At 35.6% G+C, this 15509-nt stretch overlaps 1 protein-coding gene across 2 annotated transcripts in view; it reads right to left on the reverse strand.

The window, feature by feature from the left end:
- l(3)80Fj (lethal (3) 80Fj) overlaps nucleotides 1–15509 on the reverse strand; it is a 694407-nt gene that overhangs the window by 239606 nt on the left and 439292 nt on the right. For both annotated transcript variants that reach the window (XM_090387924.1, XM_090387932.1), the window contains exon 37: nucleotides 7228–7366. In XM_090387924.1, coding sequence (XP_090244050.1) covers nucleotides 7228–7366 — 139 coding nt within the window. The remainder of the gene's footprint in view (nucleotides 1–7227; nucleotides 7367–15509) is intronic.

A 15509-nucleotide genomic window follows, 5' to 3' on the forward strand; every position in this document is an offset into this window, starting at 1 on the left:
GTTAGATGCAAAAACAAACTTGATATTATATGTCCAGATTTTTATAAGGCTTTTGGTACAATTCCTCATGAGAGATTACTGTATAATTTAGAATGGGCAGGGATAAACAAGTCAAACAGGAAGATCCATCAGAGAATTACAAGTTGGCTGACTGTTAGGAGACAAAAAGCAATTATAGATAGATATTCTTCAGAGTGGACTGAAGCAGCAAGTGGGGGGTCCCTCAGAATTTGGTGATTGAACCTTGTTTTCTTATCTTCTAAATGATTTTACGAGGTAACTCATAGAAAGTGTTCCCCAATCAACATCATTTCCATTTGCAGATGACAACCCTCCCAATCATGGACCATGAACAGGCTGTGCTGCTGCAAAAGGATATGAACTGTTAGTATGGTCTGAAAAATTGCAGCTAAAGTTTAATGTTACCAAATGCAAAGTACTACAGCTAGGGTACAAAACCGAAGAGTAGTTTATAGATTATGATGAATTAAAGGATGTTCAGAACAAAAAAAACTTGGAGATTGTAAGAGATAAAGACTTGATGTTAAACATGTAGTGTAAGTAGGTGGCTGGAAGGGCAAATGCTGTTCTATTTACAACTAACTGAGATTTTACAAGTAAAGAAAAGGTTGTCATTATCCTTCTGTAGAAGACAAGGGTGCAACCATACTTGGGATATAATATTCCAGAGCATACTCTCAGGCAGTGGAAGTGGAAAGTTTGTCAAAATTCAAGAAAACATTAGACGGGAACTGTTTTGACAATGTGAATGCTGTGTGTGTGTGTGTGTGAGAGAGAGAGAGAGAGAGAGAGAGAGAGAGAGAGAGAGAGAGAGAGAGAGAGAGAGAGAGAGAGAGAGAGAGAGAGAGAGAGAGAGAGAGAGAGAGAGAGAGAGAGAGAGAGAGAGAAGAGAGAGAGAGAGAGAGAGAGGTTTTATTTTGCAGATGCAGAATAAGTCTGCTTCTTTGCATTAGGCCATTTTAATATTAATATGCTAATACTATTTTAAGTTTTCTTCAAGCGCTTTTAAGCTGCAAAGCATATCAGAAGAGACATAATATGAAAGCAAACTGTAGATTTAACTAACCGTGAGTATTGTGTATAAGTTAAGCGAATACCCCAAAATAATTTCAACATTGTATGTGCTTTAGCAAAGCATTTGATTCAGTTTCCTCATGAGGGGTTAATGAATAAGCTGGAACCTGGTGGAATTAGCTATAGGGCAGGAGGCAGAGGGTTATGATCAACTCTTCACACTGGTCTAACAAATTACATTTGGGGTCTTCAGGGTGTGATTCTACAATCATTTCTGATTTTTATAAATGGCAGGTGATAAGAAAATTGAGAGTGGTTAATTGACAATAAGTGACAAGAAGTGCTCCATTATGCTAAATTGAATAGGCTCCAAGGTTGGCCAGAAAAGTAGTAACTATGTTTTAATGCAACAAAATGCAAAAACACTTGAAGAACAGCATCCCCAAAATAACTGCTGATGGGATGCATTAACCCATCAGCAGTTGCAAGGACTGTTCTTCCTCTAAGCATGAGGGGGTTACTTTGATCCCATGTGCCTACTTTAAAAATCAGCAAAAAATAATTCAAAATTGGTACCCTTTTTAAGCAATCTTTATTTTCAACCTTTTCTGAACACAAATGTGAAAGCTCCAATTTTTTTTTATATTGGAAACATTTTTAATTAACTTGCAATTAAAACTCCCTTTAAATCTGTGGATGAGTGAAATGCAAATTTAAAAACCAGCACGCTTCAATAAATGCCTGCAATTAGATGCCAGTCTATCATTTTTCCAAAGTGTACTCTAAATTTGCATATAATCCTATTAGATATTACAATTTTTCTAATATCAAAATACAGTTACAAGATATACATGAGTATTTTGTTATTACACAGGTAGACAAAGCCTTCAACAGCTATGCCTTTTTATGTAAGGCTTTCTATATTGATACATTCAACAAAGAGCTACATCAGAGTGATACTAACAAAGTGGTGCATTCCTCTCTTAACATTATCATTAAAAAAATTATTAGCTTTATATAAGAAATATAACACTAAATATTAATAATTTTAAATTTCCCTTTGTTTATTACATTCCAAAGTTTCACAAAAAACCTGTCAAATTCAAATTTATTACTTGTAAAAATAATTATGTTCACCTTCCTGGAATTACATTAGAACAGTTACTTAAACCTGTCTTGGGTATTTTACCTAATAACAAAATATTCTTAACAATTTATCTGTCTTCGAAACATTAAAATTTAATAAAATACAAGATATTAAAACTTTCAATTTCCATGGTCTCTTTACCAGTATAGTTCTGACTAATTTAAAACTATTTCTTTTAGAAATTGACCATAAATATAAACATGTTCTTAACTGTAACATCACTTTTTAGAACAACATGCTTACTGTTTCTGTCTTTAATAACTATGTTTTTGATGCTTATCAGACCTGACAGATCAGGGGTACTCCCATGGGTAGCCCTGCTTCTTGTATTATTGCAAATTTATATCTTTACTGGTCTCAAATTTCTCTTCCTCAAAATATCCTATTATTTAGGCATACTGCCTTTGCATAATTAATTATCCAAATTTTATTAAGGATTTTGTCCATTTGTATCCTTGTGAACTTACTTTAGAAAAAAAACTAATTCATGTAACGACACCGCTAATTTTTTAGACCTAAACATTATTAATGATCATACTTCAGTTGTTCTTTATAATAAACAAGACTTTCAAGCTGATTCAGATGAAGAATATTTCGGAGCAAAAATTACAAACTGTATTAAATAACCATACTATCCGATCTTCTTTTACATGTCAAACAAACAAACAATTTAGTTTACCATATTTCATGCTAAGATTGCAAATCGTCCTATCAAGGGATCTACATGCTGTACTCTGCATACAAGAGTGAAACAACACATGTTGTTGTTATTTGGTTTTTAGGAGCATTAGCAACTAAGGCCATATTGCTCCGGGGATATGCGGTGGTCATTCCCTGACCTTTCCGCATCCTCCATATTTGGTGGCTCACAGGCTCGAACCCCGGTCTAATCAAAAAGCATGTGCTACTCACTGCTGGAAACAACACATGGCTTCAGTACTTGCTTCATGTTCCATGGCCTCAGAATTGGCTTTACACGCTATCAGTGAAGACCATACATTTTTATTTAATGATGCTAAAATCATTAATGCCCAACATAACTATACAAAATGATTAATAGCTGAAATGCTGGCAATTCAATCAACGTACTCATCGCACATAATCTGAAATAGGGTAGGTGCCCCTACCCTATTTCCAATTCTTGGTCTTTTATGTACACGCTCAATGACAATAATCTCTCATATATAAATTCAACAGTTCATTTTAAGTTTACCATCCTGTGATGATGACCAAAGTCGAAAAGTCCAGTCCATTTAAGGAAAGTAAAAAAATTTTTTTGAATTTCAGGACATTCAGAAGTTGTTCATTTTTAATTTATAGACACAGTGTCTTCTCTTACTCATTGACATTTGATGTATTTTGGTGATGGGTTTAGAACTCTTGAACCATGGATTCCGGTTCATTTAGTTATTTTAAAATTCATTTAATTCAAGGAGAATGTTAGTAAAGAAACATCCTACATGCATATATCGAGGTAATTCCTCTCATTATTTTGTAAATTAAACATTTTATGACCCTAAGTTTAGTATGATCTCTCTCTCTCTCTCTCTCATGTTGCATTTACATTTTTCAGGCTGCCAGATGTCATTTATAATTTTTAGATTCCAGTTTTGAAAATTTTTATCACTAGGTGCCTTCTGTCGTATAACTTTATATTTAGATTTCGTTAGCGTGCATTTTCAGTTTTGGTTTGTTTTATATACAGTTGTTTACCACCTTTTTTTCCCTCACATATCTCTACAATGTAAGTTTATTATTCTTATCATGTACATGTTTGCTTTATTTGTCATTAGACTAAATATGTTATACTTAACTTGAAATTTCAGTTATTTTTTTCCATTCTTATGTTCACTTAACATGCTTTTTACACTTATAAATTTCTTGATTCTGGTTGAAATTTTATTTCCAGGTGACACTATTGTTTAGTTTTATGTCTATATTTCATTATTATTTTTTTCTATTTTCATTTATTTTGGTAACAAAATTTTATCCTCATTTTTATTTACGTTTATGCTTTTTAACCTTTGGTTTGTGTTTCACATCAGAAATGAAGACACATGTTGCTACTTTTCTTTGCAATCCTGGATATTGACACCTGATGAGAGGCCAGTTTTGTAAGTTATATGGCAATATCCTTATTTTATCAATTTTGTAATTATTTATTTCGTACTATGCATATTTTATTAGTTATAATCAATAAAAATAAAAAAAATTATTATTTGTTTTTCTTTTTTTATATACATAGTACGAACTTGTATACATAGTCAAACTTGGTTATAACGAGCATCAAGGGACCGACAAAATTTCCTTGTTGTAACTGTTACTCATGATATCAGTGATGGGGTAAATATACCTCCTATTCTTTTTTTTTTTTTTTTTTTTAATTCTCAATAACTTGATAAAAAGATAGATTCAAAAAACAAAAGAAATATTAGAGAGAGAAAAAATAATATTAGTATATACCTACATATTATTTATATTAATATGCTTGTATTCTGTTTTTAAATTGATCCAGCCAACCGTTGTTACATACAAAATCCTTGCGTCCAAATTGTATAGCAAATTTTTCCACTTGAGCCTTCAAGATCGGACCTATCGATGCAATGCATCATCTCATTTGTAACCTCGCACTTTCTAATTTTTTTTTTTTTTTTTTTTTTATTGGTTATGTTCTTTTCCAGTATCGATATGTAAACATGTTTATTCTTCCAGAATGTCATTACTGTTGAAGAGGATGAAGAAACTTTTTACACACTTCAACATTTTTTGCACCACATTCTAACTCTCAAATAATTTTGACTTTTTTCACAAATTGAGAGACACTTTTTTTTGTTAGTAAATGTGTTTCCGAAGGAAGGGTTCAGTTTCTAACTGATTTTATTTAAAATGATTTGCATACAAAGTTCTTAGAAGTCCCACTGACAAAATTTTTGGAGTCCCGAAATGCATACAAAGTTCTTAGACATCCCATTGACAAAATTCTTAGATGACAAAAATAAATTTATGGTTCAGTGAATAAAATAAAATCTGTAAATAGGGTAATGCAACAAGAGGAATGCCAATGCACTACTGTATAGCCACATCCCCAAAGAACAAGGTCATAAACCGGCAACTAATGTGATGCAGGTGGTCATAAAAGCTAAGTCGCCCCCTTTCATTTTCGTCTATTCCAAGAATTGGGTTTTTTCGACCCCAAGCAATTAAGAATGTTTGCATAGTACCAAAATTTCTACGTATATATGTGTAGTACGCTCATTATAACAGTGAGCAACTGTATGGGAATACGCATAAATTAAAATCAGTATGGCTTTTTGCTCATTACAGCCACGATCTTATTTCTCTGCTCATTATAACCAAGTTCGATTTATTTATATATATATTTTATACAGGCAGTTCTCACTTTATGAGTTCTTGGGCTTATGAGGTGTTTTTTTTTTTTTTTTTTTTTCAAGTATCAAGTATCAACAAAATCGAAAATATGAATATCAATTGCAAAAAAATGAATGTTAAACATTCATAAATACCACATTTCAAACCACGTGCGTAGCTATACAATACGGTGTACACTGCTTTATGATATTAATCCGTTACCATCGTATCTCGAATATATTGTAATGTGAACCCAATAACACGTTTTTTGGTAATTCATTCCATGACCTCGGAAGTTCAAAATTTTGCAATATAACTCCCTAAAAGGTTGTTTTTATAGCGTAAATTGTATTAGTTACCAATTCAAATCATTAAACGTACTACACTTTTATCGTTATCATATGTTCCGTTATAAGAACCAATTTTGAACGGCTTTATGATATTTTTCTAAAGCACATTTCTGGAAGTCATGACCATAAAACAATAAAAACAATTTGCACTTTCTGGTTTATTGGGCTTTTCTGTTACTGCAAGCAATTATAAACAGGTAGTAAACTCGATGTTATTGCATTTGTGAAAATACCGATAGCTGGAATTGTGTGGGTTTTTACATTATTATGGTGAAATGTGTTTGCCCTTTACCGAAATCTTCAATCGTATAGAAAACATAAATAAATTTTCAGAATCTTATCTTCTCTTCGTTCATTTTTTTTAAAGCTTTGCAAACTTGTTACTCCATGCAAATTGTGTTAGTTGCAATTTGTGCATTCCATTAAAAAATGCTTATACATGCTATTGAAATTTATAAAGAAAGGAGAAGATTATCTTGGAAATAAACGCCTCTTGAAGCATTTCTGAAGACGATGACTCCTTGTGCAACAAACCAATGAGTGCTGAGCAAAATAATGAGTGATCAACGAGTGTGCATTTAGTTGATGATGATGATGATGATGAAGAATAAACATTCTTTAACATTTGTAAGTCATAAATAATTTCTCTATTATTATAATTTGCTTGATTTTACAGGCTCCGTTTTCATTTCTTTGGATAAATCAATCATTGTTTAAACAAACTAATTTCATTGTTGATAACGTAACCCCTATTTTTAACATTATGCCTACGGGAAATAAATTCCCACTTTACGAGTTTTCGCTTTACGAGCACACACTAGGAACGAATTAACTCGTAAAGTCAAGAACTATGTGTATTTATATTTTTATATTTTTTGATTTATTTTCGTTCTTAGTTAGTTCTGCAAAAGCCTTTTGCAGAACTAACCTTTGCATTATATGGTTAATACCGAATATATCATTCATCATCTAATTTTTGGTAGATTAGTATAGGAAAAACAGAAAATTTATTCAAAAAACATAACACAAATTTGAATGAAATTTTAAAAAAATTAAAATTCATACAATCACAATATAAATATATTTTTTGGTAACTGTTATGAAAATCTGTAAAACTTTGTAGTGTCTGAATCAATATACTCTTATTTACACTGCTTTTACATGATAAAAAATAAATATATAAAAAGATAATGTAAATTAAATAATATCATTGATAAATACCATCATTAAGTAACTGAACTTATTAACAACAGGCTGGCAACTTTTAAATAATTATTTTTACTGACCAGGAATAATGAATGTAGATATAAGAAACCAAGCACTAACCTTGTGCTGCTCCAGAACGATCTACTGAACTATTTTCATATGTCAGAGTTTGCATCAACCATGGTAACAAATCTTCAAAGCTGCTTTCTCCCATTCCCTTTACCATGGCACCAAGAGCTCGAGCTGAGACACTTCGCACCTAAATAGATATTATCCTTTAAATAACAATATAAATCAATAGATGAGGTAATACTGCCATAAAAAGGATATAAGCTACTAACTCTAGAAGAGATCTCTTATTCAAATATATCCTCTGTTGTAGGTAATACTGCCATAAAAAGGATATAAGCTACTAACTCTAGAAGAGATCTCTTATTCAAATATATCCTCTGTTGTAGCTTTTTTTTTTTAAAATCATGCAATCAAAATTATATTATTGGTTAATCAGGTAACCAAGAAGTTCTCCAGTATTTTCAGTATTCAAGTATTTAATTTTAAATTTAAATCCCCTGTTGTTTTTTTTTAAATCATGCAATCAAAATTATATTATTGGTTAATCAGGTAACCAAGAAGTTCTCCAGTATTTTCAAATGAAGGTCTATTTTCCAAATATCATATAATATCTTGAATACTGGAGAACTTAATTAACTGCACAACAGGACAGCATTAAGCTATGATGGTGGTGGTGATTTGCCTGGCATGGATTAGACTAGGTAAATAATACATCCTTGCATCTCTTTTGTTCTGCGGAGTTGCATGATGGTGGCTGTGACCATGCCTTATGAATAAAAACTGAATGATAGCTTTGAGTAGTATTTCTTATGTTATTATATTCGCTCTAATTGTGATTAGCTTACAGAAGGTAATAATTATCAACAACTGTGAATAAAATGTAATTAAAGTTTAACTTCATGGGGGGGGATGCACAGAAGGGCCACAATTGCTTTCACTGTCAATGCCCAAAGTGTATTTATTTGCACAATGTTTGGAAAAGAATAAGAGAAGTTTACCGCATTATGATACGTAGAACACTTCTGTATAATACTCTCCAGAAATTAAAATGAAAACAATTAATAAATCAAAAATCTTACATTAACAGTAAGAAATAATTAAAAATCAATTTAAAGCAATTAAAATTAATTTAACGAAAAAATTGCACAATGATTTTCCTTCCTGAAGTGACAATTTTGCTTGCATTTTTCCAACCCACCTAACACTGCCTCGATAGCTATAGCAAATATTCCTGCACCCTTTCTATATAAGTGTATCCCATCTCTATAGAAGCAGTCTCCTGTTAACAAGCATAGATCAGGCTGAAAAAAATTCTGCCCCACAAGCCTTGCACAATCTCTCCAGGGCCAAATTGACTGACAAGGCTCTCATCATATACGCCTTCCTATCGTGTCTGGGCAGAATTGCAGACACTTTCAAATTCAACCCTAGCTCATTACTTTTTTGTAAATTGACCTGTACTTGCTAATTAAATCTGCAGATCTCTTACTCTTAAGGTCATTAGTGCCAACGTGTAAAACATAGAACCTTTTGTGCCCTTAAAATATGATATCTGCTCTACAACGTCATCAACTTTTTCCCCTGGCAGACATCCTGGTCCTGTTCCACCTATCCTTTTTGCATAATATATTCCCCGTCTCCCTGACAGTGGAGTCACCGACAATAACTAGTTCCCGTGGGATCAGTGCATTCTGCCTTGGAGATTGCCATTGTTTTGCCTGATGCACAGGAGTGTGCTCTGGCATTGAGTTGGGCAGCTAAGAGCTTGTTGGGCCCCTTATATTAATTTCCTCGGGGGGCATCTACCCTCAGCATTCTGATGGGCATCTCACAGATGCCCATCAGAATGCTGAGTTGGTGCCTAATTTCCTCATAGTCTCTGCACCTAGCACACATTCTCAGTTGCAGCATAGAGTGTGATGTCATCCAATCAGATGAGAGATGTACAGGTTCTTCCTCCCTACTTTTAGATTATATCCATACTTTCTGTTATTGAGTACCGTCCACCAATAATGCTCAATGTTATTGAGCATTATTGGTGGACACTGGATTGAGTGCTAGACAGAACCATAGTGGACTCAGGGCATCTCCCTGGAAGATTTCTTTTCTGATGGGTATTGGTCTAGTCATGATGTTCTCAACTTTGATGGTGGCCCTCCATTTTTCCATGGTTGCTTCTAGGGAGTGTGTAGTGTCGGGCTGACTAGATATTCAGTGCTTCTATCAGCATGGAATTGAAGGCCTTGCAGTAGTCAATGTAGGCCACATTCAGGTTATGGTTCTTGTAGGCCTGCAACATAACTGCAGTTTCAATGGTCAATTGCTCCTTGCCGCCTTTGATCATCTGCTTACATCCCTTTTGCTGCTCAGCCAAGATGTTGTGACTCTCCAATTGGTCTGATATCTTCTTCATCTTAGTTAGGCGGCTGGTCAGCATCTTGAACATTGCTGGGGGACAGGTGATTGGTCAGTACTTTGACAGGTTTGTGGTGTCTTTGTCCTTAGTCTTCAGGCAGGTGATTCCTCGGATCAGAGATTTTGAGATTGTGTCAGGGTGCCTTATTATCTAGGTGAACTGCTTCATGATGTGCCTGTGCCTGTGCATGCAGATGACTTTCTTGTACCAATAGTTGTGGATGTTATCTGTTACTGGGGGTTCATTAGTTGTGGGACTTCCTGATTGACTGTTGTACTTCTTCCTTCCAAATTTCCCATTCTGTCATCTCTTTTAAGTTCTTGATTTCTTCCTTTCTGCATCTATCCAGGTGGCACAGCCATTATAGCTAATTTCTCTGCTCCACAGGTCACTCAAGAACTCCTCAAGTGCCCTCTGGTTGGGGGAGGGGGGTCCATTGTGTTCCTTCTCCTCTTGTCCAGTTTTCCTGTAGAAGGCTCTCTGGTTTTCATCAAATATCCTATTGTCTGTTTTCCTCCAGGTATTCTACTTTTAACAGCAAAGTCACTTGCTGAGAGACAGGACTTTCTGCTTGTGGGTATCAAGGTATTCTTTGATACTCTGATTATAGGGGCATAAATTCAAATTGAGGATGGATGGTTGCAGAATATATATGCGGAAGTTTGCCTTTAGCCAGAGGGTGATTGATTGCTGGAACAAACTTCTAATTGTAGTTGTGGAAGTTGATAGCTTCAATAAATTCAAGGAAGAACTAGACAAACTATTGGAGGGGATGGATAGGTGAAATGGGAAGAGTTTTTTTTTTTTTTTTTTTAATGCTGTATAAGCTTGCTTTCTTGCATCATTTGCTGCTACTAATACTACCTAGAAATTTAACTTTTAACAAAAACAGTTATACTGATTTGTGGCTCAGGATAACTTTCATTTCACTGCCATTGACCATCTAGTGGGTATATATATATATAAATAAATATATATATATATATATATATAGAGCAAGCACATTGGTGTGTAATTCACCAATCAGTTATTTCTTTATTATATTTTTTTTTTTTTTTTTTTTGAGGAGGGGGATAAAAATCAGAAAATAGTTGAAAACGGGAAATTTTAAAATTTTATTTTTCAAAATTAGAAATTAAAAAAAAAAAAGAAACTCAATGGAAAATTAATATATGAGTGGACATGTAGCACACTTGTCTATTGCACAAATGTGGTTCAAAGAATTTTTTTATCCCTATATTTTTGCAATTAAAATAATGATTTTGATTGAAAGTGAATATACTGGTGGAATATAAAAATCCACAATGAAGCTGCTTTTTTTTTTTTTTTTTTTTTTTTTTGGCTGGTGCAGCATAAGCCTCGGGCTTCCTTGCACCATATGGCTAATAATAATAGGTCTTGTGTTTGCTGTGCATGTGAAGGCCATCCTCTTCCTTGAGGATGGCCTTCACTTTTCTGACCAGCTTCTTGCTTCTTTTACCCTTGTTGGTACTGGGTCAGTTGACCAAGGTTCAGTCATCTCTTCTATGCAGCCTTCTTTCCCAGGCTGGTGGTTCTTTTTCTTTACATTTTGTGTTATGCTGTTCTCTGGTTTCCCTTCCATTCATCCTGGTGGCTGATATAGTGAATACACAATGAATGGCTGTGCAGATGGTATCTGGCATTACTTTGTTGTTGAGACAATTTGGTATTATTTGTCTATTGAGGTGGTCTGTGACTTGCCACAGGATTCTATTGGTTCTCTGCTTCATTATGGTGTGGGTCTTTGTGGAGTCCATTCCCTCATATTCTGCAAGCGTTTTCTTCCAATCTACTTTTCTGGATATTGCAATCTTGTAGTAGTAGTAGTAGTGGCATGTGATGCAAGAAAGCAAGTGTATGAGCTTATGCAGCATCAGCCAAAAAAAAAAAAAAAAAAAAAAAAATCACACCATTCCCTCCAAATGCCTGTCCAGTTCCTCCTTAAATTTATTCAACCTATCAACTTCCACAACGACAGACGGAAGTTTGTTCCAGCAATTAACCACCCGTTGGCTAAAGGCAAATTTCCGCACATCTATTCTACATCTGTCTTTTCTTAATTTGAATTTATGCCCCCTTAGGTTCGTAATCTGAACAAGTGGAAGGATCCCATTAGAATTCGGCGTGCTCAACCCATTCAAGGCCTTATACACTTCAATCAGATCACTGCACAGGTGCCTAGTCTCCAGCCACTGCAATTTGCAGAACTTAAGCCACTCTTGGTAAGAGGATCCCTTCATTCCCCTCACCAGACTTGTTGCCCTTCTCTGTACATGCTCAAGTAAATCTACATCCTTTCTAAAATGAGGCCTCCAGACCTGTACGCAGTACTCAAGGCGTGGCCTGACCATTGCCTTATACAGAGGGACAATCACCTCCTTCTCCCTGCTAGCAAAATTCCTATATATCATTGACAAAACCCCATGACCTGCCCTGGCAGCCTGTCTGCATTGCTCAGAAAACTTCATATCTGACTGCACAATTACTCCCAGGTCTTTTTCATTTTCTACCACCTTAAGTGTAGTACCACACAGTTGGTACGTTTCTCTGGGGTTACTTCTACCAATATGCAGTACTTTGCATTTGTCAAGGTTAAACTTCAGTTGCCACTTCTTAGCCCATCTGCTCAAATTATCTAGATCCTGTTGCAGTAGCACACTGCCATTACTGTCATTAACAACCCTGCCAACCTTTGTATCATCTGCAAACTTCGACATTAAGCCTGATTTACCTTCATCAATATCATTGATAAATATACAAAACAACAGTGGACCTAACACCGAACCCTGTGGGACTCCACTAATAACATTAGTCCACGAAGAGCAACACCCATTGATTACCACCCTCTGTCTTCTCCCACTTAACCATCCTTTTATTCATTGTAGCAACTTACCCTTAATACCATTCTGCTCCAATTTGTACAATAGTCTTCCACGTGCAACAGGGTCAAAAGCTTTCCTGAAATCCAAATATATGATATCAAAATTATTTTTTGCATCCAGTTCCTTTGTAACCACATCATAATATCCTATCAAATTTTTCAGACAACACTTTCCCTTAACAAACCCATGCTGTGTCTGAATTATTGCTGCAGTCTTGTCTAGATGATCCTGCAATGCATCTTTAACCAGTGACTCCATTATTTTACCCGGAACAGAAGTTAAACTAACTGGTCTGTAATTACTCGTGTCACCCTTCGATCCCGCTTTGTGAATTGGGGATACATTTGCACATCTCCAGTCAGTGGGACCTCCCCTGAGTCCAAGGATGCTCTCATAATTATGGCTAAGGGTTTGCTTAGTTGCTTTGCTGCCTCCTCTAATATAACTGGATAGATCCCATCCACCCCAGGTGCCTTTCTTATGTTTAACTTCGACAATTTCTCCTCCACTTTGCTTTCAGTTATTACAAAATCATTAAGTATCCTGCTACAATTTGATAACCTTCTGCCATTTTCAAACCTTAATAATTCCTCATGTGTGAATGTAGATGCAAAATACTCATTCAGTTTGTTTGCTATCTGAGCAGGATCATCAACAGTCGAACCATTGATGTCAAGTGTACCAATCTGATTCATTCCCTTCCTTTTAGAGTTTATATAAGTAAAGAAATCCTTGCTGTTTTTCTTAGCATCTTTTGCCAAGGATTTCTCGCAATCTGCCTTCGCCTGCCTAACCTCCTTTTTGACCTGATTTCAGACTAACTTATATCTGCCATAGGCTTCTGAGTCGCTTGATAATTTATATGCATCCCATGCATTTTTCTTCTCTGTCACGAGTCTCATTAGTTCATTAGGTAACCATTTAGGCTCTGGTCTCTGGTCTGCTATTTGCTGTTCGGTGACCTGAATAGCTGGGAACCATTCCATCCACTTGGTGTGTAGTTTTGTTCTGTACATTGTCATGCCTGTCTCCAGCTTCATTACTTCATAGTATGCTTGCATGATGAATGCATTCATTTTGATGCTCCACTTCATGAGTTGGCGTCTTCTTTCTTCCTGGGTAGTCATTAGCGCAGTTGCGCAGGAAGCACTTCCTGATGGTTGGGCTGGGTGGCTTTGCTCTTCAGTTGTGGCAGCCACACAGGAAACAGTGCCACTGTCGTCTGTGAGAAAACTTTATCTCCGAATTTTCAGACCAACCCCTCTGCCTAAGGCCTGAACGCAAGTGACTATCTAGTACCACACTATGTTCAATATTTCTACTTCTCATCTTCAACTGGTTATGGAGGTGGCCCTGTTTTAGCTTTGGCTTTTGCATCCAGTGGTGGGTGATGGTTATGAGAATAACACCAGATGGAATCACACTCTGCTTCAGCTGTCATTTCACCCTTGGGGAAGGAAGGCCCGATCATCAACTTTCACGATTCCCTCACCTTGCAGTGGGATTCGAACCCAGGTCCATGATATTGGCAATCCACTGTCATAACCACCAGGTTAATCGCGCCGCCCCTTTTATTATTATTATTATACTTGTATCTCCAACCATGGTTACAAACAATTTGTTCTTAATTAAATTCTATATTTTATCACTAATCAAGGAAAGTCCTGAAAAACTTGCAGTTACAGTTTCTAAAGCAACCCAGTTTTTATGTTCCTTCATTCTGATTAACCAAAGCTACATGCAAATTCCTCTGGCAAAATTTTACTTCATTTATATTTTTTTCAAAGGCTTTAGTTTTTAAATACCTCACTTCTAAGGCTGTTGACGTTAAAAATGTCTTCACCGGCATTTTTTGGAAAAAAACGGTACGTTACCTAGAAATCATTATATAAAATCATTACAAAAGCTGATGTCCATGCGTTGTACTTGATGTTAGAAATGTCTTTTCTTGGGCGCATGTGTTGTACTTGTTGAATGCAGTGATGCAGCAAGTACAATGCAAGCACCCAAGAAAACTCAACTGTAGGGAACAAGTTGCAGTGACGCACTACGTTATACTGTTGTATCAGCATAATGATTAATACACGAGTGAATGGGAAGCAGTAACCGAAGAGTAACGTATCAACTCTGTGGTAATACACTGACAGAGGTAGAGAATGAAAAGGACCTGGGGGTAATTGTGTAGGCAGATATGAAGTTCTCTGATCAGTGCAGACGGGCTACAAACAAGAGTAGCTCATGGCATCTTGTCAATGATATACAGGAATTTTTCTAGCAGGGATAAATAGGTGATTATTCCCTTGTATGAGGAAATGGTCAGGCCACACCTTGAGTACTGTATACAAGTCTGGAAGCCTCATTTCAAGAAGGATGTAGGGCTGCTGGAACGAGTACAGAGAAGGGCAACAAGATTAGTGAATGGAACAAAGGGTTTGTTCCATTTGCAAATTACAGTGTCTGGAGACTAGGCACCGGCAAGGTGATCTGATAGAGGTGTATAAAGCCTCGAATGGTTTGAGCATGCTCAATGCTGATGGGATTCTTCCTCTTTCTCAGAATAATCACCTGAGAGGGCATAAATTCAAATTAAGGAAAGACAGATGTAGGATAGATGTGTGGAAATTTGCCTTCAGCCAGCAGGTAGTTGGTTTGTGGAACAGACTTCTATCCCTTGTTGTGGAAGTTGATAGCCTAACAGCTGGACAGGTATTTCGAACAAAAGGAGGGGTGAATGGCTTTTTTATCTGATGCTGCATAAGCTTGCTTTCTTGCATTATATGCCTCTACTAATGCTAAATGGAATTATATATGCAACATATCCTACAATACCGGTCAAAATCTCAATACCGGTATTTCGGTATTTTTAATTTATGAAACCGGGATACCGGTATTAATACTGGTATTCCAAAAACAAATGTTTTTCTCAATAAATTTTGATGACAATTAGGTGCAATAAAGTAAGAAAAAAAACAAGTACTGTAATTACTTGAATTCATGTTTTAAATAAATTT

Source organism: Mastigoproctus giganteus, chromosome 2 (genome assembly GCF_048544385.1).
Source record: "Mastigoproctus giganteus isolate SK-2022 chromosome 2, ASM4854438v1, whole genome shotgun sequence".
Classification (NCBI taxonomy): Eukaryota; Metazoa; Arthropoda; class Arachnida; order Uropygi; family Thelyphonidae; genus Mastigoproctus; species Mastigoproctus giganteus.